This window comes from Echinops telfairi, unplaced genomic scaffold (genome assembly GCF_000313985.2).
Source record: "Echinops telfairi isolate 266 unplaced genomic scaffold, ASM31398v2 ScPeMD7_7424;HRSCAF=8462, whole genome shotgun sequence".
NCBI lineage: Eukaryota > Metazoa > Chordata > Mammalia > Afrosoricida > Tenrecidae > Echinops > Echinops telfairi.
This window is the reverse complement of record NW_022111324.1, coordinates 1,364,843-1,391,736: the sequence shown is the minus strand read 5'-3', so window position 1 is coordinate 1,391,736 and position 26,894 is coordinate 1,364,843. Positions and strand designations below refer to the sequence as shown.

General features: G+C 43.4%; 1 protein-coding gene across 1 annotated transcript in view; it reads right to left on the bottom strand.

Annotated features, from left to right (window-relative positions):
- The window catches only part of DDR2 (discoidin domain receptor tyrosine kinase 2), a 92,163-nt gene extending 71,652 nt beyond the window's left edge, over positions 1-20,511 (bottom strand). Inside the window, exons 1-2 of the mRNA XM_004706770.2 lie at positions 20,301-20,511; positions 16,482-16,590 (exon numbers count right to left, since the gene is read on the bottom strand). Of these exons, the coding sequence (XP_004706827.2) occupies positions 16,482-16,590; positions 20,301-20,309 (118 nt within the window). The 5' untranslated portion in view covers positions 20,310-20,511. The remainder of the gene's footprint in view (positions 1-16,481; positions 16,591-20,300) is intronic.
- Positions 20,512-26,894: the final 6,383 nt, after the last annotated feature.

Sequence of the window (26,894 nt, the reverse complement as noted above, 5' to 3'; positions counted from 1 at the left end):
AATGTTTTGAGAAACGATGTACAAATGCGCTTTACACAATTGATGTGTGTATGGATTGGGATAACAGTTGTATGAGCCCCTAATAAAATGTTAAAACAACAACAACAAAAAAAAACATTCAGTTGACTTCTCTGAAACCCACCGAAAAGCCAGCAGTTGTTTCTGAGCGTATCACAAGACAGTTTCATAACTCATCCTCTTCCTGCATATTATTTATTGAACCCCTATAACAGTCCACAAACTGTAACAGGAACTTGGTATACATTGTTGCACACCATACACAATACATAATCAAGTGAGAAAAGGCGAGTGATAGGAAAAAGAGAATAAGCACATAAAATAAGCTGAAGCCTGGGGTGCTATACAGAATATATTATATTGGGTTCCATGTGGGTTGTGCTAAAGGCAAGGTCAGCTGTTTGAACCTACCAGGTTTCCAACCTCACGGGGTCGCTGTGCATCAGAATTGACTTGCTGGCAGTGAGTTTGGCTGGGGGCTATGCCTTCTGCTGGTGTTGGGGCTCCACGTCGGCTCTGGGTGCCCGTGCAGAGAACAAGAAAAGCCCAACTCCTTGCACATGAACCACAGTGATGGAGCACCACAAAGAGTAACTTCCTTGCCAGGAGTCATCGTCAGTGTTTCTCTCGAAAACAACTGGAAATGATAGGTTACATCCATGCATCATTCATCTGTCTGAAAAATCAAATTGTCACGGAGGCCTAAGGACGGATGTTACAAGGAAAATTGGGCCTGAGAGGTAAAAGACCACTTGCAGTCACTCGCAACCCTGTGCTGACTCGGAGCACAGGCAGGACGCTGACCCCGAGCGTTGCTCTTGTAGAGGCTTCCTGCATGGGACAAAATCAGCGGAGTGGTTACGCGTGGGGCTGTGAATCAGCAGATCCTCGGGAGAAAGAGGAGGCTTTCTACTTTAGCGAATTACAGTCTTGGAAACCCACAAGGGCCGTTCTACCCTGTCCTACAGCATGGCTGAGAGTTGGCATCGGCTTGATGGCAGTAAGTTTGGGATTGTTTTTACTCCTTCAAGCATGCAGCCAGTTTCCCGCTCGGGACTTTCATCAAATCCGGGCCTCTGTGGAAAGGGAAGTAAAACCCCAAGGAGAAACCCACTACAAAGCCAAGGGGTGCTTCTGAGAGTCTGACGAGACTACAATTAGAACTCAAGGCCTACCAGAGAGAGAGGTCCCAGAGGACAAAGCTTTTATCTTAGAGCATGGAACGACGGAGAATCCATGCTTATACTTTACCAGCTACTCAGAACACAGATACTCCACTCTCCCAAGTAAGGGCACATCCAACTGCTTTATCTGTTGGGCAACCTGGATGTTGGGCTGACTTTTCCTCTTATGAGAGCCGAAGTTTGAAATCATTCTCAAAGAGCAGACCACCCTAGCTTCCCAAGAAAGTGGGTCAAGCTAGGTTCTGTCTACATACAGAGCATTTTCGTGGCTATAAATAAAAGAAAATCGCTTAAATTTGGCCCAAATATGTGTGGATTTCTGACTCTTAGAAAATTCTTTGAGGGAAGAAATTCATATTCAGTCTTTCAAATGCTATACCAGTACCCAACTGATATAGGAGGTCTAACAATTAAGTGCACCTTCTATATACACGCTCTGATCATTTAAGAAATGATTCTTCCTCATAGGAGAGACAAAGCCTAATTGTGATTAGTCAAGAAACACAATCAGTAACCAAAGATACATCATCTATTTTTTATGGCTTCTTTCAGTTATCATGGAACACTTGTGTTGTGCAGATGGTTAACATACTTTGCTGCTAACTAAAAGTTTGGCCAGTTTGAGTGCACCCAGAGGTGCCTTGAAAGAAAGGCCTGGTATTCTACCTCTGAAAAATCAACCCCTGAAAACCTACTTGTCACAGTTCTGCTCTTACACACATGGTATCACCTTGAACCAGCGTTGACTTGAAGACAACTAGTATCACTGAGCAAGAGCTTCAATAAGAAAATTTATCAAGGACACATGAGGGAGGGCGGGTGGAGAAGGAAGGGGGAAAAAGAGGAGCTTATACCAAGGGCTCAAATAGAAAATGTTTTGAAAATGATGATGGCAACATATCTACAAATATGCTTGATAAAATTGATGTATGAGATGTCATAAGAGCTGTAAGAACCCCCAATAAAATGATTTTTTTTAAAAAAAGAAAAGAAACATCACAATAAAGGCCTAAATGCTCGTCTAAAACCCAAACCAAACTCACTGATGTTGAGTTGAATACAGGTCAGAGTACCCCAGAGAACAGAGTCGAGCTGCTGTGTAGGGTGCCCAAGACTGCAACTATTTCTGAAGCAGAATGTCACTGCTTTCTCCCGCAGTGGGCTGAAACCACCAACACATTCAGGAAGAAGCTGAAGGCTTAGGATTTCCGTGCCATCAGGATTTCTCCAAATATTGGCCCAACCTCCTAGAAACCAGCAATCACAACTGAAAGGTAGTTTTTCCACAGCGGAGATACCCTTCCCGCAAAGCTGATACCCGCGGCTCCCAAGTGGGTATAAGGCAGGGACACTTCAGGTGTTTAGCGGGAAGCACAGAATCATCATCCCACCTCATGGCTCAGGCTCTTCTGCTTGTAAAAGAGGATGGCCTCACCCAGCCCCCAACATCAGGTGCCAGGACCCCTGGTGCTGCCCATCATGTCGCTGCGGCTCAGGAGACTTCAGCCAGTCATCCCCCTTCTGATTTCCTCCCTCCACACATAGCAGCCCCAGCATTGAAAGAGATGATGGAGAGCTAACAGCCATGAGCACAGAAAGAGGAAAATGTTCTAACATGGATTGGGGTAAGGATTGCATCACTCACTTGATAGGATTGAACTATTGAATTTTATAATCTGTGGACTATGTGCCAATACTACTATTTTAAATAAATAAATAAAGAGATGGAATTCATGAGGGCTGCTTCTCAATTCCCAACATCAAGTGCCGCACGGAATGGCTTAGGTCCTCTTTTCCTGAAGAATACGGAGAGAAGCCAGAGGTGCCTTCCTGTCCTTCCTGTCTTCTCTCCCTTCATTCTCCGGCACCTACTGGTTACCTGTGTGGGCAGAGCAGCATGAGAGGGGCCAGGCATGCGTGCACAAAGGATCAGCACCACACCAAGCAAGACAAAAGCTAACGTCACACAAAGTCCTGTGAAGAAGGGGGGACAATGTTGCATTGTTTTCAGCAACTCATCAACTCCCACTCTAGCCCGCAGGAGGGGAAAAACCTCACTGTTTGGAATGTTTCACTTTTTACTTTATTTTCCTGTGCATGTGTCCAAACCACCCAAAAATTCTGGGGGGCCTATCTTGCCACATCCACACTCTGCTGGCTAAGACAAAGAGCTAAGTCAACAATCACACTGTTCTCTCCAGAAAAAAATATACTGTAACGGATATGTTCAGCCTGGGCACAGTGTCCTGAGTCCCATTAGAGTGAGGGGCCCAGAGTTCAAGATTGCCATAAGCCTCCGGTCCCCAGAGGGAAGATCACCAGGGTCTACAGAGGTCACTAAGACACTTTCTCTTTCTTCCTCCATCACCTGCTTCATTTGAACTACATTGTTTTATGTGTTGGGGTTATTTTGATATATTTTTTTCTATTCCAAAAATAACAAATAATAGCACTTAATATTTGTATATAACTTTCCAAAGCCCAATCATGTCCACTATCTCATTTGCTCGCTCTCTCACTCTCTCTCTAACCTTGAAAAGAGCAAAGTTTATTGTCCCCATTTTCTAAAAGTGAGATCACAAAACCAGGGACAGAGCTCCGACTGGGCTTTAGCTCCTCGTTGTCGTGGCCTATGTCCCTTATCCTGTTGTCTCCACTTTGCCTGTGGTGTGACCTTCACCGTCCGGAAGGAACACCGGTAGAGAAACAATCTGACTTGGGTCACACAGAGGTTTGCTTGCCTAACTAAGCCTTAGAATGTCAACGTCCTGACCCAACCTATTCAAACACAGAAACAGAACATGCATTCTGGTGGGGAGCACATGACATAACATCTTGGTATTCTTAAAACAGTGTGAACACAGAACTTAGCACTGAAAAGTTTTTGCCATATAAAGGGGATCCCAGAATGATGGAGTCTGCTTTTTGCTGCCACTGTAACTTCACCCACACCCTCCCAACCTCGCAATGACAACTGCTCCCACCCCGTGTCTGGTTTGGCCTTTGTGCCTTTTCTTAAACTCAAATGTTTTCTACTTCTTTTCACTTGGCTGAATTCCTTCAGCTTTACTGCTTCAGGTTCAACCTCTTTCAAAATCTCCCCCTGCCCACCTTTACTAGTGACTCAGGGTCCCTAAGTTGGCTTATAGTAGGTGTTCTTTTCCTTAGCTCCCATACTAACTTGTTTTTCTCTATTATATCCTCACTACGATATCTCTGACTCTTTTCTCAGAAAACCTTCTGAAACTTTTCCAGCACAGAGAAAGAAGTTTCTTTTACTGCTCTCTATCTCCTGTGACATCTGGTGATATAAATATTCATCAAAGGAAACTGGGCTGAACTGAAGTTTCTTGGCCAAGTTTAAAACTAGAATCATCTTTCCTAAGGCGATCTTGCAAGTTGTCTTATGCTGCTCTTCACCTTCACGGCACCTTCCCAGTGCATTGCAGCCCTCGTTGCCTGCATGGTGAATTCTTCCAATTTAAGCACCACGACAGCTCAGCATGTAGCCACAGGGCTTCGGAAACAGCTCTAACAGGGGAAGAACTGTGGTCAAGAGAGGAGGGACCAGGACCTGAATCTGACTGAGGAAAGTAGCTGTCAGGTAAATCCAGGCCTCTTGCAGCACCAGCTGTACCACCGCATTTGCCTCCTGTGAATGTTTGTGAGGCAGGTCAATCATAATCCTTAAGTTGCTTTATGGGGGCTGCTTCTGTTCTCAGAGGGAAGTTCAGTCAGTGTCCTAGTTTTGCCAGAGTAAGATAATTGTCCTATCCCACACTCTGCCCCAGGCTGTCTTCTAGAAAAGACACCAGTTGGATTTTCACTGCCAATCCCAGCAACATTGCATTTTAAATTTTAAAAATTGAATATAGATGCTTTCCCCCCCTGCTCTCTTTCTACAGTGCATTCTGTCCCCAAGGTCGGATCAACTGAAGAGATGCGATAAAAGGAAACTCAGCCTGACTCCGAAGACTCTGCTATGAGAATCCATGAGTCTCTATTTTTCTCCCCTGCCCCCTTTCTGCTCCCTTATCTTCTGTATTACTTTCCACACTTGCCCGCCCCATCTTCTTTCTTACTTCCTGTCCTTCATAATCACCTTTTCTCAATCGTTTCTGCTTTCCCCCTTCTCCCTCCTGCCTCCTCTCTTCATCCATCACAAGGCCTTTAGAAGTAGGAATGTGCATCATGAGTGCATTTTTGACTACTGTGCTTCTTAATAAATCTAGTTTCCTGGAGAAGTCACCTGGCCCTCTAGGGCATAGTAGTAATGCTACCTAGGGTTTCCGAGGCTGTAAATCATTACCACAACAGAAAATCTCTTCTTTCTCCATTGAAACAACTAGTGGATTCATACTGCTGACCTTGGGTCAGCAGCCCAACATGAATCCACTTTGCCGCCATCCTAGGACAGCTCAACTCATGTTCCTTTTCAATGTTGGTTGAGTTCTGAAGGGCAAGGTCAGGGCTGCATGATGGTGAGGGTAAGGTTTCCCAACGAAATTCTCATAGGCCAGCCCTTACTACCCTCAGAGAACATGCAGGTGCATTGTTACAAGGGGGCAAAATTACTCAATGTAACTTTCTTGGCCATTTTCCTCATTCATGCAGTTTTAATTTTCTTAGGATGTTGAAAATAATAAACCCACATGGTCTTCCTGTGTCCTTTGAGAAAATCTATCAAGATGGTCCCTTTGGAAGAGCAAATACATGTGGATTAAGCCTCTGGTGAATCCCATCTAACCATAGATCAGAGATGTTGGTATCATGCAGAGTACATTGGAAAGTGATTACTGCAGATGCAGTTAGATTACGCTTTAGCACCTTATCATTTGATCTCCCCTATGATCTATTTCAAATTTGTTCTAGTTTTTAATATTTTCTGATTTCTTGCTCTGTTGGCCCAGGTTGACTAGAGAAACAAATTCATAGACACGCTTTTGTGTATAAGAAAGAGCTTTATATCAAAGAGCAATTGCATATTGAGAAAACATCCCATCCCTGTCCAAATCAAGTCCATAAGTCCAATGTTAGTCCATATGTCCAATATCAATCCATAAATTTCTCTTTAGACTCACGAAGCACATGCAATGATGCCAAATGCAGGAAGATCACAGGCCAGTGGGCAGAAGGTCATGTGGGTCCACTGGCAGTGGAAGCTTGTCAAAGCTGGCACGGGTTTCTATGTGTCTCTTCCATCTCTCTGAGTGTCTCAACAGCAGGGATGAGAACGCAGAGAGACTGGGTCTGACCTCCAGTGAGCTATTCATTTATCTCTGTTTATTTATCTCTCTTGTGCCTCCAAATAAGGTCATCAAGCTGCGACCTCTTTGACAGGCTTGATTCCACCCCTTCACTCAAGTTGACAGGAGATTATGTAACTGCCATGCTTTCTATTAAGGTTTTATCTGTTATACTTTGTTATTGTTCATTTTTAAAAAATGTTTTTCTATATATGAAATCTAGGATAGGTAAATCTATAGAGAGAGTAACTGGATTAATGGTTTCTTGGGGACATAGCAGAGAATGTTGGGGAAATGGGGAACTAATACTAATGAGCACAAGAAGGAAGGAAATGTTCAAAAACTGATGGTAGTGATGATTGTACAACTCTTCTTGGTGCCATTGAACTATTGAATTGTATGGTACGTGAATCATATGGCAATGAAACTGCTTTTCACAAAAAGACGGTTCCTTTGGACTCTCCAAAAACACTTGGCAGGAACTTATGAGCTGGTTGCTCTGCCTTGAATGACCTGGCCCAGCAGATGGCCTCAGAAGCCACTGTTTTGATTGGACCTTTTCTCCGGATTGTATTGTTAAATCCAAGACTCATCCCTGGGTACGATTTGTTGCATAAAGTTACCTTCATTATCTTTGACCTTGCTTAAATGACTGATGTAAAGATCTTCATGAAACACTTTTAGCAACCATCTAAATGAAAACTTGCTGATGCCAAGATGTTTCATTAAAATTAAAAGTGCTAAACCATGTGATATCCCAACTTCAATAGCGATCACATCGGTGGTAGTTCTATAGTCTTCTCCCACCAGTTTCTAGACTTCTTAATTCAATGAGATGGACAGTTTTCTCTCTCTTGGCTCATCTTTGCAGTTCTTAGCTTTCTTTAAAGTAAGTCATCTGAAGGCTATTGTGTTTATGTGGGGCAGAATTGTCCTAAGTTTGCCTCAAAACTTCAGTGATTCAGAAAGATATCCATTTGAATTTGTTATGAGCCCTGATCTAAAAAATTGCTTTCCCCTCTCCTCCCAGCACAAAGGGTATCCTTTTAAAAAATCCTCTATTGCGATTAAAATGAGTGTATTACTCAGAGAACTTGTCTGCCATAATCCACCAACTGCAGACATATCTTCACGCATGTTTTGTTTGGAATAAACCAATGAAGATACTCATTGGAGTCCTGGTAGCAATACTTTTTTACTTACCTTCATGTAATACTTTCATGAGGCCAGACTTCCTTGGTCTTTCCCTGTCCTAGATGGTTTCCTTCCACATTTTAACTTAATTGTTTAGACTAGCTTTTAGAAATTTCTTCTTCTCTGAGACAAACCAAGGCCATGGTTACACTCTCTGGGTTTTATACTCCAGAATAAAAGGGTTCTGTGTTGGGCTGGGTTGTCTAGGGAAACAAACCACTGACCATCATCTATGCACAAGAAAGAATTTTATATCAAGAAGCAACTTTGCATCAAGAAGGTGCCGCAGTCCAGTCCAACCCAACTCAAATCCATAGGTCCAAAGCTAGCCGCAGCCCTCTCCAGATTCACAGAGCTGCGGGTTGATGCCAAAAGAAGAAACAGAAAGCAGGGCGGTCACAGGGGTCACAGGCCAGTGAGCGCAGTCCTGTGACTCCAAGGTCACTGAAAGCATGGCAGCTGCATGAGCTGCCCCTGGAGGTAGACACAGTCTCAGGGGCATCCAGTGAGGAGGAAAGGCAAAGTGGCAGCAAGAGAGAAGTTTTCAGTGCCTCTAACTTTATACAAAAAGGCTTATGATGCCAAAGAGGTGTCATCAGGCTGCGACCTGATGGACAGGTTGAAATTCACCCCCAGCCAGAACCTAAGATCTAGCGACCACAGGTTCCAAATGCACTTACTGCATAAGCACAGCCTCACAATCGAAAGAAGCTGATTAAACCCCTGCCATTCGTCAAAGGGAGGCTTTTACCCTGTTGTTTGATAGTCTGTCTTCCACTACTAAAAGGTAGTCCGATGAGTGGGAGGCCATCCAAGAGAGGACATAATTCCACTATTCTGTGATCAGCGGGACTAGAGGACCTTGGCTACTTAGTCTGAACCTCAGGGCGGAGAGCGGGATCACAGGACAGCAGGAGCATGCCACACGGTTCCTTTCTTGGACCTTTCCATTTTCACCACAGCCTGTGGAGCTGAGCTGTGCTCAGACCTCCTACATAGAAAGAATGAGTCCAAAGGAGAACCCAGAATGTTGGCAGGAATGGGCATGGGGCCAGTGGCCTTGGTTACATAGAGGGCCAGCATGGGGCCTAATTGAGTCAGGCTTCCTGCTGCCTCACATCCTTACATATTGGTGCCTTCCGCAAACGATGACAACATGCCCATAGGACCAAAAGAACAAGGGATGTAATATAGATGTAGTGATACACATATGAAACAGAATAAGGATATAAGACATAAATTTAAAATATAGATATAAGACAGCACAAATACAAAGTATGTGTGTCAGTGTGATCAAACATGAAAGTACTTCTACAAAATCCTAGAGACTCTTATTAAACAAAATATCAACTTGTGAAGCTATTCTTTCTTGATGCATCAGCCACCTAGGTCTGTACGCTTTTGAAGGCATAGCTTCCATCTTCTTAAATCTTCCATAAAGAATACCACACTCTTCAGTTTACCTCACATCAAAACAACAGTTTCGGTCTCCCCAAGGGACTCAAATTGTGAGTTTGTTTTTCTTCAACAGTCTCTGACTTAGGAGCACAAACAGACTTTGAAGTGGCTCGAGCAGAGCTGGAGGGTGGGTTAGGCCCGGTTTCAATCAAATTCTCATAGGGCAACCCTTCCTACCCTCACACAATGAGCAAGTATGTTGTTGCGAGGTCACCAAGTTCCTGGCCAAACTTCCTTGACCTTTCTCTCACCGTCACAGCTTTCAATATTCTTAATACAATTTCATAATATACATTCCCGCGAGCAGCCTCTGTCCTTTGAGAAACCCTATCAAGATTATCTCCTTGGAACTCCCCCTGACGCCCCAAAAAAAACAGTCACCATAAACTTCTGAGCTGATCTCTCTGCCTTGAATTTAGCTGACCTAGCAGATCCCTTGTAAAGCCATGGTTTTCATTGGACTCTTTTGAAGCCATCCAACAAGACCAAGACAAGTATATTATTGAGAACACATGTCTACAGCAGTCACTAATCACAGACACAAGCTTAAAGACAATTTGTTGGGGAACCCCCGTAGCAAAACTTTTCCACTTACCTTGGTATGTGAAATTGAGTAAAGAAAGGGTAAAGAATCAGCATTTACTAATCACATTCTGGTTCGGACACAAAACTAGGTACTTTAGGGATATATGTAAATCTTTTCACAGTCATAGGTTAGTGGCAGAAGATAGATGAGAAGTCTGAGGTTCAGAGATGCTGAGGATTTGCCCAAACTCATCCATTTAGGATCTGGGAGAAATTGGATTCAAAGTTAAGTCTGGTCAATTGTTCCCAAACATCTGCTTCCCATCACGTCACCTCCCTGAGCCTCAGTTTCCTCATTTTTGGGAGGTTGGATTAAATTATTACTCATAATATCTTCTGGAATGAGCCACTGATGCTTTTAACAATCTGTAATAGTCAGAGTCTTCTCCTCTGGAAATACACATTAGCGTCCACACATTAAGTTTGGGATACGGCTTGCATACAGAGACCCAATGTGTGCATATGGTAACGGAATGGAATCCTCTCTCTGCCATTTAGTCAGGTCGGTGACCGTGGGTGTCCCCTAATGCTTCTGTGCCTCAATTTCTTTCCTGAAATAATAATAGCGCCTGCTTCATTAGATTATTGTGACTATCTTATAGAGTTTCTATGAGTTGGAACTGACTTGCTGGCAGTCAGTTTGTTGTTGTTGTTGACACCCCTTAGAACGTTGCTAGGAACATAGTGTATGTCCATTTCATGTTAGAGAGTGGTCCTCTTTGAGTTTTGCATGCTCTTTTCCCTATCTAGGACAACCGGGGGGACTCATGAGGCATATGAGTCTCTGTTATCCCCAGAGAGAGATGCTTTCACTGGCAGGAAGGACACTAGAGGCCACCCTCCAGCTAGAGACAACAAACAAACATGCAAGCGAATAAAAAGAAAAGAGCCAATCTGGGCCACATCTAGCATTGCTCACTTAAGAGAAATGCAACTAGGGAGGTCTCTTTCCAAACGTATTATCTCCTCCCTCCCCAGGCTCTCAGTGGACCATCTAAACACACGGGCACACAGGCACGCACATACACACATTGCACCTCAAGCCTGGTTTTCAGAATAACTGTACCACATTTGTATTAACAGACAAGGTCACATAAACCCTCTCAGTTTATGTTAGGTCCCCGCATGATGAGAATCCAGGAAAACAAAAATGATTTTCCAATTTGGAAATGTGTGTACACAGAGTAACATGTATCAGCCTTACTGAGAGAAGCGGACAAGCACGAGCAGAGGGAACCAAGCTGTCGTCGTACTACAGCTTCTCTGTGAAGGTGAGCCAGTCCCAAAGGACCTCCATGGCCTTTACTCAGCATGCTACTGAGGCTGAGCTTCCAGGTGTGTGCTCCATACACTCTTTTTCCTGTTAACCTTGCTGTATTCTCTTGCTCTCAGCTGCCCTTAGCCCCCAGTTACCTCTAACCCTATAAACGTACATTGGAAACCTCAGAAAGTTGGCCATGAGACTGTACAGCTGTACACAATAATCAGAAAAGGGTCATTTGCTCAAATTCTTCCCTGAGGGACCAGAGAGTTTGGAGGGAAAAAACAGAATTGGGAGGCAGGGGACCTGAGTCTCTGTCTCGCTTGACCATTTGTTAGACGTGTAGTTTTGATCATCAGTTACCTCATCTATAAAATGAGAAAAAGGAACTTGGATGTCACTTGAATCTAGTTCAACATATTAAGATTCTAGTTGCTTTGACACGAAGATACCATCTTAAAAACTCACTGGAGTGTAGCATTGATGCTTGGGAAGAACAAAACCCACACTGTAGGAATTTTATACTTTTATTATGAATGGGCTTCAAAAAGTTCATGGAAATGTGGAATTAAAAAATCATGGAATTGTTTTCATGAACTTTTTGAAGCCCCCTTATTGATCCAAGTGAATCGGTTATATGTCTCTACCCAAAAGACCTGTACAAAGCTTATAATAGGAGCTCAGTTCTTAATAGCTGCCAACTGGAAATTATCCAAATTCCTATCTGTGTTATGCAGAGTTCTTTAGAGAAATGAAATTAGGACACTTATAATTATTGATAGATAGCTAGATAGATGGATAGATAGATAGATAGATAGATAGATAGATAGATAGATAGATAGATAGATTTATACAGCAAGAAAGAATATAACAGCTAATTAGTGTACACAGCAGTACAGAGGGTAAGTTTAACTCACTTCTGTGGAACACTGAATATACTGGAAGTCCTTCAACTCATGTGGGCTGCTGGGTCTAAGGCCAAGAAGGAAGCAGACAGCAGAGTCTTCCCTGGGGCAAGGCAAACAGAATCTGCCCACAGGCAGCAAGCAGCAGGGTGGGTCACCAACAGTCAGTAGCTCAGGAGCTTAGCTAAGCATGCCTATATAGGATATCGAATGCAAGCAATGCAAGGTGGGAAGATCCACCAGCCTCTAGCTCAAGCGATGTACGCACCAGCAGCATGGTGAAGCAGGTCCCGAAGGAGCCTCAAGCTCTAGTGACAAGATCCATGGGTCACAGGTTGAGGCAGAGAACTAGCTAAAGTAGCAACAACACACACACTCCAGCACCTTCCTATCACCAGAGGACAAAAGAGAAGGGGCGGGCCTTGCAGAGTCATTTATCTCTTTGCCCTCCAATCAAACTGTGACTTGATTAATCCCACATGTTCCCATTGGCCGGGTTGGCACAATAAACCTACCTATCACACCATGCACATTAAATAAATAAATAAACTTTAAAAAAATTTATACAAGTAATATTGTATGACAGTGAAGATAAATGGTTGACCATTACTTGCACAATATAGATGAACATATCATCAACAAAGTGTTGAGTGAGAAAAGGCAGACACAAAAGAATGCCTATACGTAATATACAAAGGGATCCAAATGTCTGGGGGGGAAATTCATAATCTTTTAATACCATTTTTCTGTGAACTTTTGGAGTCCCCACATAATTCTATTTATATAAAATACAAAAATGAGCAAAACTAATCTGTTATGAAAAGTTTGTGCGAGGCAGTGCTGGAAGGGAGGAAAAGTTGGGACTTCTGAATTGCTGGTAAAATGTTGTTTCTTAATCGGGGTACTACTTATATGGACATGCTCAGTTTGCAAAACTCATCAAAGTGAACACATATTGTATGTATGCTATTTTATATTTATATCTCTGGAAAAATGAAAGAAAAGAAAAAGAAAGAAAGACTCCAGTTCTTTCCCTTTTCTTCATCCAGGCCTTTACTGTGCACTCTCATGGTGCCCTTCTTCTCTGACTACGGGTACCCTGGGTGGCACGAGCAGTTAAGCGCTCAAGTACTACTTGTAAAGCGTGTGGTTCATACCCACATGGAAGTGCCTTTAAAGTCAGGCATGGTAATCTGTTTCCAAAAGGTCACAGCTTTGAAACCCCTGTGGAATAGTTCTACTCTGCACACAACAAATTGCTATGAGCTGGAATTGACTCAAGGGCAACGAACAACAATGATAACAATCTTAAGAATTAGGTTCTAAACTTGATACTGGAAAAAATGTACAAGTTTTGCATAATGAAAAACATAAAGAGTTCTCTTACCTGCAACAGAAAAGGTCAGCCTATTGAACACTGCTAAAAATCTATGTACTCCTAATCAGAGCAACTAAACACTTGTACAAAGAACACTACAAAGCACTACTATGAGAAACCAAAAGAGATCTATGTAAATGGAAGAAGGTTCCATGTTCATGGATAGGGAGACTTAATGTTATGACAATGTTAATACTACCCAAAGTGATCTATACATATAATTCAATTCTAATCCAGATGCTATCACCAGTCTTTAAAGACATGGAAAAAAATGAATCACCAACTTTATGTGGAAAGGAACAAGGCCCAGGACAAGTAACGCACCACTAAAGAAGAACAAAGTAGGAGGCCACTCACTTCCCAATCTCAAAACCTGCTCCACAGCCAAAAGAGCCTAGTAGTGGTACAGTAGATATGCAGACCAACGGAACAGAATGTAGAACTCAGAAACAAAGCCATCCACCCACACACAAGTGATTTTTGACAAAGGGGTAAAATACATTAAATGGGGAAGAGATAATCTCTTCAATAACTGATGATGGCAAATTGGATTTCCATTTGCAGAAGAAAAGAACAGACTCTATATCTGACTTCATATACAAAAATGAACTTAAAATGAATTAAAGAGCTATATGTAAACCCTCGACCATTAATGAAAAAGGAGGGACAAATGTACCGGCCCAGGAGCTGATACCAAGGGCTCAATTAGAAAGTAATTGTTTAGAAAATTATGATGGAAACATATGTACAAATATGCTTGAAACAATTGATGCCTGCAATGTTATAAAGCTGTAAGAATCCCCAGTAAAATGATTTTAAAACAAAAACAACTTTAGGGACTCTAATACCTGGCATGAACACGCCACTACTAACATAATGAAAACATACATGCAACAGAAAACAAAATAAACAATTTTTTTAAAAGTCACTGTCATGGAGTGTATGCTGACTCATAGTGACTCTGTAGAGGGTGTCTGAGGCTGCAAATTAACCTTTAGCAGCAGAGTCTTTCACACCTTGGTGATACTGTGGGTTTGGTTCCAGGTCATCATACAAGAGAGCGAATATCACAATAAGAGTCATATAATTTTTTGTTGCTGTTTCCTGTTACATATAAAAGTTATACGTACTCTAAATTGTCGTCTATTAATGTGCAGTAACATTATGAAATTTGAAACATTAGGAGAATTACCAAAATGTGATACAGAGACACAAGTGAGTACATGCTGTTGGTTTCATAATTCATTAAGTTTCACATAAAACTTATTTTAGCAAATAACACAAATTAATAAACATATTAATTTTCAAACATCAGGAGCCATATAATCAAGTCTCGCTGGTCCTGTGATTGTCTTCTATTTAGCAATATTACCATTATTACCCTTCAGGAAATGAACACATTCTCCTGGCTCAATTTTGAAAGAAACAACAGACAGGTCTGTAATGTGAACAATAACACTAGTGGGATAAGTAGAACTTAGAATAATTAACCAGGTGAGATCAAAAGGGCAGCATTTACCCAAGGACAAAGTTCAGAAGGGTTAGGATAAAAGGAGGAATGGAAGCAGGAAACGCAGGGAGGAAGTGAGATAAGTGATACTACTTTGTGGACACTGCAATCAAGAACATGAAACAAAATGCGTGTGACTTTCTGAATGGAAAACTGATCTGCGCTGTGAACCTTCATCTAATTCACAAGACAAAGGTTTTAAAAAGCCAACAAATCAGAAATGTTGTTCAAAAGTTCCAAATAATGTATATGGACACTTTAAGACTCCTGATTGGCTGAAACACTCATTTACTAGGCAATTTGTCTATCAAACCTGTTCATGTCAATGGTGTTCTGAGTTGTTGATTTTTAACAGTACTTAAGTTGAATGTATGCACAATATGACCAGGCCAGATACAATGTTCTCTGATTTTGTGTTGGCAAGATAAATTTTACTTAAAATCCAACATCTGTCAGGCTAACAACTCACAGCTTTGACACTGGACTTGGCCATTTGACTTGCTTTGACCAATGAGACCTTAGTAAACAACATGCAAGTAGAAACTTTAAAAAGACTTGTGTTTTTCTGCTTCTACTCTTGTCTCTGCAATTTCCAGGGGAGGATACCCAGGCTATTTTTCCGGAAGATAAAATAGAGTACAGCTAAACTGTCTCAGTCATCAGCACCAAGGTCATCCACGATGAGCTAAGAGCCAACTTATCCCCAGACATGTGAGTAAACCACGACCAGACCCAAACTGTCTGAATCACTAATCTGTCTAAATCACCCACCTGCAGGCTCCTGAGCAAAGTAAACTATTCCTTTAAAGGGTAAGGTTTTGAAGATCGTATTAAGAAGAATTAATATGGTAATAGACAGGTGATACAACTCTGTATTTCAATTTAGTTTTTTTTTTAAATCAATTTATTGAGGCTCATAAAATTCATCACAATACATAGATCAATTGTGTAAAGCACATCTATACATTTGTTGCCCTCATCATTCCCAAAATTCGCTTGCCTCTTGGGTTCCCGGAATCAGCGCATTTTCCTTTTTTCCCCTTCCCTCCCTCCCCCCTCCCCCATGCACCCTTGATAATTTATAAATTATTATTATATCTTATATTACACTGCCTGGCTTCTCCCTTCACCTACCCCTCTGTTGCCCATCCCCCAGAGAGGAGGTTATATGTAGCTCCCTGTGATCAATTACCCCTTTCTACACCCCCCTTCCAATTTAGATTTTTAAAACTAATGTAAGGTATTGTTTATTTTTAATGGGCCTAAAAATTCCTTTTAACACATTTTTTTAAAGCATGGTCACATGCTATAGAAAACCAATTTTTGAAGTCCCACAAGACCAGAAAGGCAAAAGAATAATAAGACTTCCAAATAAAAGTGAGCCCTAAGTCAGTAGAAACAACTGGAAAAGCAAGCAATCTATAGAAGCTCTCTAATGTATCTAAACATTCTCTCATTTTCCCAGAACAAACAGAACCCAATTATTGCTTCTTTCCCAGTGTGCCACCTCTTATTGCTGTTATTTTTTTAATCCTCTATTCTAATCCGTGTTAGAAGTCCTTCTTCAATAGTCAGTAGGTGATAGATAGAAAATACATTCATTTTCATTCCTGGCATTAGCCATGGTTTCCAAAAAGGTTTTAAGACGTGGACTCTTGGACCCCATCAGTAGGGCATTTAGCAAGGTGTACTCGAGCATGTAGTTGCTGTTCTAAGAGAAGACGGAGCCGCGGCTGTGTTACCTGGATTAACCTGTGCTTTTGCAGAACTCAAAAGGGGCAGCAGCAGGAGCAGCACCACTGGCATTCTGGGAGATGGGGTCATCTCAGAGGATGGTGCAGGAACGGGAGCCTGCAGAGCGCCAGAGACAGGAAGAGAGGAACTGGTGAGGCAGATACCACCAATATGAGCAAACAAGATTTTCACAGTTAATTGTGTGTTCTTGAAGCGCTTCTTTCTATATGTAGAACTTCAAATCCTGGACAAGAAAGCTAAATGGGGCCTCTAGCTAGTCTCATCCAATATAAGAATTTCAAACTCAATCAAATAATAGACTCCTAGAGTATAAATTAACAGACCCATACTCAGGTGACAAAGTTTTACTAAGATAAATACCCAAATTGTGATAAGTTAAGCACAAATTTATGATCTTAATGGATGCTATAATAATTTTGAATTGATTCTAATGTTAAACCAAACAATTTTTCAGTGATTAGAATCTGATTGTCTTTCAAAAGACAATCATTACTTACCCTGATTTGGTAGCTCTGGAGTGGTACGTGGGAGACAGTATTTTTAAAAGTTTCCCCAGAATAATCGATAATGAGAATTGTAAACATCAATATGAACTCGTGTTTAGCTTAATAGAGATAGAGATTATTACATATAGAAATACTTATGTATGTATTTTTATGTCTCGCTATGTTATATACATGGGTTAGTATACACACATCTATCTACTTGTTCTGATAGCTAACAGGCCCCTGAAGCAACACCGCAGCAGCAACAAACACTCCAGTTCCCAGATGTTGGTTTCTAAAGCCATCTCCAACTCTCCAAGTCCCAGCACTCATTGGAGAAGTGACTGACTCGATGGCTGGGACAGGAATTTATAAGATGAACCTGGATCATATTGTGGTGATACAAATATTAAATAAATAAACAAAATGTAAGGTATGTAAAATGGATACAAGAGCCAACTGGACAAGTTCCCTAGGACCAAAACGGAAATAAATTGAGCAATAGAACGATAAACAAAGCAGTATTAGATTATAAGCCCAAGAATAGAATAAATATCCCTGACTCATAGTGATATCTGTAAATAACTGAATAAATAAATAAGAAAACAGACAAATCTCCCATGCTGAAGGATTATGAGTCATTTATGTAGGTACTCAATGTTATTTACTACTCCTTCACACGCGGGGAAGCAAAGGAAGAGGAAGACCCTTGATGAAGTGGGTCGACCCAATGGCCGCAACAATCAGGTCAAACTTCACGGTGGTGACAATGGCATAGGGTCTGCCAGCGTCTCCTTCTGTTGTGCACAGGATTGCTGAGTCAGCTATCAACAGCAACAACAGATCTTTCAAAGGCATTATATTATTGAGCCTCACATTTTCCCCTGTGTAGAGTGATTGTACCAAGGGCCCTGGTAGTGTAGTGGGTTACAAGTGGCACTGGTAACTACAAGGTCAGTAGTTCAAAACTACCAATGGCTCTGAGGGAGAAAGATGAGATTTTCTACTCTCAGAAAAAGTTATAGCTTCAGAAACCCACAGGGGCAATTCTACACAGGGGCAATTCTACCCTGTCCTACTCTGTCCTATGAGTCTGTGGCAGTGGGAAAAAATATATATGATTGCATCGCTCTGTTATTGGGTTGGTAAGTAAAGCTTAACCCATTCACCCATGATCTGGGTAGATTTATCTTAGCTGGTTGTGGGCTCTCATTCATCATGATGAATTATAGTTCATTTCTTTATTTATAATGAGCCCTGGTAATGCAGTTGGTTAGCTCAAGGTCAGCAGGTCACACCTACCAGCTGCTCCAAGGGCGAAGGTGCCATAAAGATGTACAGGCTCAGAGATCCTTCGGGGCACTTCTACCCTCTCCTGCTGGGGTTGCTAGGAGTCAGAATGGTTTTCATGGAGGGGGGGTTGGTATAATTTGGCTTCTTTGTCTGTCTCTCAACCAGGCCATGAATCATTTGAGATCAGGAATCTTGCTTATCTCACTGTATCAGAAATGAGATTAACTACTAATCTTCCTAGGTCACAAAACTAGAACGAGGCAGAGAAAGACACAGAGGACTAGTTAGACACTTGATTCTAGTCCTCTGACTCAAAGGCCAATATTTCTTCTCCCAGAGACCAAGATTTTCCAAGAACATTGACACATATGTGGCTTTTTTATTCTTAAGAGTAAGGCACAAGTTAAATGAAGCATAGGGTCCCCTGAAAGGAGACGAAGTGAGTCCCTCGAGTTGAGAAGGACACTGTAAACAGACAAAAGTTGAGATATGGATGTTGTCTAGGGGAATGCTTCTAGTTTTGTTTTGTTTTGTTTTGATTCTCTTCCTTGTTTTATTTTACTTTTTTAAAATCATTTTATTGGGGGCTCATACCATGCTTCTGACAATCCATACATCCATCCATTGTGTCCAGCACATGTGCACATTTGTTGTCATTATCATTCTCAAAATATACGCTTTCTACTTGAGCCCTTGGCTCTGAGACAATAACTCCTTCGTAATAACGAACACAATTTCCTCTTCACCATCAACATTCTGCCAAAACACTGGATCAAGACTTCAAATTGTCTCTGAATGAAACCATGGCCCAGGATCTCCCTCCCAGATCTGACATGGGAGAGTGGACTCTCCTCTCAGGACCACCCACCACAGCACCTGGATGAACCATGGATCAAAACCGTCAGGAAGCGAGGAAGTAAAAGAAAAGGCCAGGCAGATGGGAGGTCAGCACTTCCATTAGAAATCAGCACCTCCCCATAAAGGAGAAAAGCAGTCTGGAACATCAACCTTCTTGCAAATTACCTCTGTGAGACATAATAACAGGAACTCAGGTGAACTTCCCAAATCCTCTCTCTGAATCATAGCCAGCCCGACATCATGGTAGAAGCCAAGTCATCAGCACATTCTACCCAACACTGTCCCATTCCATGGAGGGTTCACACAGTAGGACTAGTTCCTTGTCCTTCCGAAGTCTCCTGCAATCCTAAATAAACCACACCTTGCAAGCAGACCACTGTCTTCTTCCCCAGCTAGCTGGAAAAGTCAGACCTAGTAACACGCTTCACTCAATTCCTCAAATAGGATGGCAAATGGTGATCAAGACCAGTGCGGAAATGACCTTTGAGCTGCTGAGTAAGAAAAGGCTCGCAGGGCTTAGGTCTCTCACGTAGCTTCACCTCCCCAGAATCTTGAAGCATGGCCCAGCCCTCCAGACTGGTGGAAACAAAACCCTAGCTTAATTTATGCTGTAGAACTAAATACACACTTCATATATGAATAGAGTGTGTATTCTGTTCTATAGCGACACGTAGGTGGGTAGGTGGGTGGGTGGATGGATGAATGATTGGAAGATTGATTTGGATGTAAAGAGAAACCCTTGCATAAATGTAGCCATAGTAATCTACTCATTTATTCGGAAAAACAGCACCATCATTGTCACCCCCATGATGATATGGAAAATCAGCAGGACAGGCCACTCCTGGGACCTTTGACCATAACAGAATGGAAAGTTTGAGCCGTTCTGGCCCTCCCAGACCCCTTTAGAAAGTCTGTAATTCACAGACGGCTGTCTTCTTACCCAAGTCTGCACATTAACAGAGAAACATCTTTTGTCTGAAGCAGAACTACAGGTTCATCCCACTTCAAGGAATGTCGGGACTTACCAAACTCACAAATCACGACATGTTTATCCATATCACAAAATATGTCTTTACCAAAGGATTCAATGCCAGGCACCTTAGAATAGCAAGTTCCCACACAGCACATTTAAAATAGCATTTGGCATACAAAAATGGTCCCTTTACTTACCAAACTCATAAATCATTGATTATCCACATGACAAAATAATTCTTCACTTTACAAAAAAGATTCTGTGCTGGATTCCTCTGAATAGGAAATCTTCCCAATATATTCAAAATATGACTAAATATTCCAAAATCCAGTTTATACCCAGCTTTCCAGGAACACGGCTGACGCACAAGGCAGGGCCCACCTACTTCGGCAGGCAGCCTCTCTTGTCAGACAGAACATCCTTCAAGGTTGAAAGTCTGGCGGACAATCTGAGGTAAGCCCCAGTTTGCTGAAAAATACAAATCCCCAAATTTCTCTCGGGAGTCTTCACACTGAGCGTGTGATTGAGCAACGAGGAAGGACCTGCCCTGCTGGAAAAGAAGCTCTGGTCTACAGCCCCAAACCCTCCACCTAAACCCACATCGTCCTCCCTCCAGGAAAGGGTGGGGCTCTGGCAAAGCCGGAGCGGAGTGGGCAGGGGAAGTGAGATAAAGGGCCTTGGATCAAGTTGAAGCAGACAGACATTTGTGGTGTGTGTCCGGGCATGTGGCATTCGCTGCTTGCGTGCTGAGGATCAGTCCTAGATGGGGAGAGGACATTTTACATGCTTTGGGGCATGTACGAGATGGCTTCCAAGAGTTGGTGGATAAATAGAATTAAAAGATGGTGGAACTTTTGCACGAGGTTTTGTGTTTTGTTTTGCAGCCCCTTGCAGTTTTATTCGGGGGCCATTCAGGTCATCCAAGTTTCGTTGTTCCTCCTGCTGAGTCATTTTCATCTAAGAGTCAACAGAAAACGAAGAGTAATCTTTGGAGTATTTAATATTCAGCAAACAAATATGCAGAAATGAGCTTGGTTTTGGCAGGAACAAGTCCCAAAACCACACATCCATGCACAAACAACAGAGCCGGCCCAAGCATCCTCGTGTTTTATCTTGATGCTCCAGGACTTGGTGAAGTCTTCCTCGTGCCCCTCTTTCCTCTGGGAATTTCAGCCCATGCTTCTCAATACTCAGTCCCCCAGGGCTGAGCCAAAAGCTCAGAAGGGTCTCATCAGTAAGCGCTGGAGCGCACAGGCTGTGCCGCAGCTGACCTGGGGTGACCCCACTGCTCAGAGGGCGGTGGCACAGCAAGTTAGTAGAGACCTGTCCTTCCCGCTGCCTTGCTCTTTTCACCTGTCGCCTGGAGAAACCCTGCTGTGGTTAGGTGGTGTGGAGCGTAGAACTGCCCCCAAGTATTTCCTAGACTGTCATCTTTATGGGAGCAACTGGCCAAATCCCTCCCCGCCTCCAGGCCACGGAGTGAGTTCCTGCTACTAACCTTTTGTTAGCAAAGGAGTGCTTCACCTTGGAGCCACCAAGGCGTCTGTGTTTATAAAAGAGGTAGAGGGGCTAGGGGGAAAAGAGCCAAATGACTCCTGCTCGCGCTATCAACGTGATTCTGACTCACAGGGACCCAATAGGACAGGGAAGAACTGCCCCTACAAGGGCTTTTTAAAAACCCCAAGCTTTCTCCCTCAGAGGAGAGGCTGGTGGTTTTGAACTTCAGACCTCAAGGGTTGCAGCCCAACATGTAACCACTACACCAGCAGGACTCCCACAGAGCCAAATGGCTATCTCATCCTCTTACTCTCTCTCCTTCCAGGAAGAGATGGCGATGCTGGGGAAAAGCACTCTCACGGATGATCCACCCATACCCCACCCTTTTCCCCAGGCTGAATGGTGTCACAGAATAGTGCCTGTGGACATCGTTCCACTATTATCCTTCCTCTATTACAAGACCTAAGCCATCTCACTGCCGGCAAGTGCATTCTGACTCACAGCAACCCAACAGGGCAGAATAAAACTGCTCCCTACAGTTTCTGAAGCAGCCAATCTTCACAGAAGCAAACTGCCTCATCTTTCACCCACCAAGCAGCTGGCCTGAGGTGACCCATACTGCGCACAGAGGGATAGCAAAGCAAGCTAGTGGAGAACTGTGCTACCTACCCACCACCGTGCTCGGTGGCCTGCCCCAGGGGGTAGCGGCCCAGTCCTTAACATACTGCGCCACCAGGGCTTCTTGATGCCTTGGGCCAAGAGAATGAATGTGAAGGGGGCAGAGCATTTTCCAAATGCAAAATAACCTATTACAAGCTCTAGAATCTGACCTCTCTACACCTGCCCACTAAGAGCTCGCATTGCGCAAGCAATCCCTGCTTCGGCAGTGAGATGATTTCCTCCTGCTTCTGACTTCAAAATAGCCGAGAATGACCCTAGTCTTGAGCATCTCTCACACGCAGCCTCCGCCAGGGTCTTTCCCCACAGTGTCCCCCAGACATAGCCAAGAGCGTCTGCACCCTGCCTTCACCCAAACTCACGCATGCAAAATCAGAGCCGCGTTAGTCCAAGTCCAAAAGCAAAAGCCACCTAGAGGCCAATCAGCTGGTGAGTGAACAAGCAAAACGTGGTACTAGCTATCATGGAAAACAACGGGAGGACCGACCCAGGTAACAACAGGGATAAATCCTGCAAACCTCATGTTGAGTGAGGGGCTAGACCCTGTGTGATTCCATTTCTATGAGATGCTCAAAACGGGCAGATTATGAAGATAAAAAGTAGATCAGTGATTGTCAGGGTCTGGGGGAAGGTAGAAATGGAGAATATTGGTAAACGGGTAGGACGCTTCTTTGGGGGATGATAGGAATGGTATGAACTTCCATAGAAGTGCTGATTTTGCACATTGGTGAATGTGCCAAATGCTAATGAGCTGCATGTTTTTAAAAGATGAATTCTATGGCATATAAAATATATCTCAACAAAGCTGTTGCCAACAAGTAAATGAATAAAACTGCTTAATAAGTGTTTGTTGAATAATTAACAGTTGCCTCGGTGACTTTACTTACTATCCTCCCAGGCCAGAGGAAGTAGTAGTAGATGAAACAGCTAAGGTAAAAAGAAAGTACACACACACACACTGAGTAAGCAATTCTGCCTATTTCCCTCTGACTTTAGAGATGACAGGGTTGAGTAAAAGATGAGACGTTGTACCAGAATTAACCAGAGGACGTACAGAGTCCTCAGACACTAGGAGTGATGGTTCACAGGCCCCGCCTTGGGGAAATAGAGCCCACAGGTTCCTGTTCAGATCCCAGAACCAGAGGACCTCATTGAACAGCCGAGGAGCAAACGTCTTGTCCTGTCTAGTCCTCACACCTTCCTTCGCATAAACTAGCCCTTCTGCATCTGCATGCCCTGCCATCCTTGCCAAAGTCATGTCACTGATCAAGAGGTGAACCTCCAACCTCTCCTACTTTGTGCTTCCTTCACAATGCTGACGGGCCATTCCTTTCGGTGTTACTTTAACTGGCAGCCTTTGACTCAAGCAGTGAAGAAAATATAAGTTTATTTAAGGCTATAAAACATCTGTGGACTCCATCCCAGGCAGGAAGTTTCCCCCTGAGTCACCCATGCCTGGCGCTTACTCTCCTTCCTGCCAGGCCTGCCTGCGCCTCCACTTCCTAGCCTGGCTCAAAAAGTCCCTGTTGCCAAGACTGAGTGTGAGACAAAGCATCTTCCCAATCTCAGCCTCAGAATATTCTTGTTCAGAGCTGATCTCCCACCCACTCCACCACTTCCTCCCAAAGAACCACTCTTATTTGCCAACTCCCTAGGACAAGAGCTCATAGCTTTTGAGTTGCTCCTTGCTACCAGGCAAATCCACACTTCCATCCCATTCTACCAGACTCACCTCATTCCACCTTTGAGTTCAGATGCTTATTTAGGGGGTATAAATAGATACAAATATAATACTTGTTGTCTGTCATATTTTTATGCATGCCTGCTTCCCTAGCTAGCCTGAGCTCCTGGAGGGAAGGACCTTGCCGTGATCTGCTTTAGTCCCCAGCGTAGACCCCAAAGTCTGGGGGTAATCAGTAATGTGTTGGGTGGGTGAGCTGACGGACGAGGGCATCCTCAATTGCCCAGAATGGCTGCTGAAGCACTGCTAAGAGTTGGGCAGAGGGAGCACACAGGTCTCTTCCAATAGGCTCTTGCCTCCTCCGTGGTCCTTCTCCCAGGCCACACCCATGTGCCTCTTCCTCCACCCGATGTACCTGGAGCCTGTTACTGCGTAAGTAACCATAGACTGACTTGCATTGCTCCCTGTTATGTTTGCACATGCCTGTGACATTTTCGTCGCATCAACAAGACTATAAGATCCTGAGAAGTAAGAGTATTTTGTATATCTCAGAAGAACGAAGGTAATAACAAGCACGTATGGAGCACTTATTATATGCCAGCCAGTGTGCTAAGCTCCTATGTGGATTTTCCTTACTTGATTCTCCTAACAACTCTGGGCGGTTTCATTAGTGCAGTTTATTATTGCACATTCTGGTGGAGCAGTGGGCTCTGGACGGAACTGCTAACTGCAAGGTCAGCCGTGTGAGCCCACCAGTCGCTCCTCAGGATGGAGATGTGGATGTCTACTCCCATAAAGATTTAAAAGTCAAAAAATATGAAGGAGCGGTTCTACTCTGTCATCCCGGATTGTGTTTTTGTTTTTTTTTAAATACGTACACACACTGTGTGTGTGTCTATGTATTAGCATGATCCAGTTCAAAGTTCTTCACTTCTGTTGGTGACATCAATTACATTGATTATTTTGTGTAACCATCACTGATATCTATTGCCAAATTTTCCATCGCCATAACCAGAATCTCAATTCTTAAAAAATAACTCCCTCAACCGCCCTCCTTCCTACCTCTGGTAACTACTAATAAAATTTAGTTTCTAGACATTTCCTATTCTTGATATTTCCCAATAACAAGATAATACATTTTCTTTCCTTTTGAGATTGACTTACTTCATGCAGCATAATATTTTCAAGATTCATCCATGCTGTAGCATGGATTTCTCTTTATGGCTCAGAAATATTCAACTGTAGATATATCACACTGTGTTTGTCCATATATCTGCTGATGGACAAATTGTCCTCACTTGTTAGCTATTGCTGCCGTGAACACCGATCTCCCTCTAGGGGCCTGCTCAGGTTGTTTTCTAGTCTTTGAGCTTCATACTAAGAGAGAAATGTTGGGTCCATATAGGGTCCGTATGCTCTCCACGGTGTTTGTGCATTTTGCATTCTCATCCGCAATACACAAGGGTTGCGAGTGCGCCACACCCACCCACCATTTGTTGTTTTCCGTTGGTTGCTTTAGCTCAGCTACCCTAGTGTTGGTAAAGCGGTATCTCATTGTGGTTTTGATTGGAGTTTTCATTAAAATTGTCCCCCTTTTACAGATAAGGAGGCTGAGACACAGAAAAAATAAATAATTTTCCCAGATCGCACAGCCAGCAAGTGCAATGCTGTTCAATATACAATTACTTATGGCACAGCTGATCCGATTTCTGAGTTGTGCTTGCCGTGCTCTCTCCATCTGCCCTGACTGCCAGCCTGATAAGACGTCCTCATCAGGGCCTACCTCCATTCCACAGGCAGTGTTTCCCTCAGACTGCCAGGTTGTGAATCTGACTGTCAGCAGGCGAGCCCCGTTCCTTTCCATTGGTTGACGTGGAGGCCCCCAGGACAGCTGACCTCAGAACAAGGCCTGGCATGGCAGAAGAAGGCAGCTCAGGGTTCACAACTGCCTATTCCCCTCACACTCAAACTCACATGCGCAGGCAGTTAGGGTAGCAGAAAATCGTAAGCAGAGGCAGTTCAAGTTCTATAGGACTAAAGTTTAGACCACAAGAAGAGCCTACTTTTTTTTTTTCCCTCTTTTTTAACATTTTATTAGGGGCTCATACAACGAAGAGCCTACTTTTTTAAGAGATTTTTTTTTCTTAATTCAGTTCAGGGAATCAGAAGGATATTGAATGAGAGAAGAGTGGAAGCAGATGTGTTACTCAATAACAAGCGGTTCTTTGGAGTATGGGCTAGAAGGGGAATTGAACTCGTGAAGTCTAGGCGCTTGGGGAGTCAAAGTAGAGTTGTGCTTCAACAGGTTTCCACCGACTGGTTTTCAGACAGTAGATCACAAGCCCTTTCTTCAGAGATGTACCAGACACACACACCCCCACCTTGGATTAGATGCTGAGTGTGTTAACCACTCAGACGCACTTGGCTGACAGCAAATCCACCCACTGGGAATGAAATCTAGTCCCAACTCTGTCAGGCATCATCCCGGTGACACCGACAGCAGTTACTTTTCTTCCAAACGTGGGAGTTAAAAGGACTGACACTGGAGGAGCTTAGTCTAGACCCCTGCCAGCCCTGGCATTCCCAATTCCCTCAGCCATGGGTCCAAATACTCTCCTGGGCTCGCCGCAACATAACAGAGCTGCCCCAGACCCGCGAGGGATTCTACACCCCTCACAGCCCAGGTACATGCTGTATTACAGTAGTGAGAGCCTGAGCTGCTTTAAATATCACAAAACAAAACAACAGGCAGCCTGGGTTCCTCATCAGTCCCCATCCAGACCACAGAGGAGAGCGCTGCCAGACCAAGGCCCTAGAGGAGATGGCAAGAGAAGCCCGCACAGTCCCTTTCAGGAATCCACTGGCTCGTATCTGGAATGAAAATCACCAACGGCAAGGCTGTGAAGAGCCAGTTAGCGGGAGAGCCCGGGAGGTC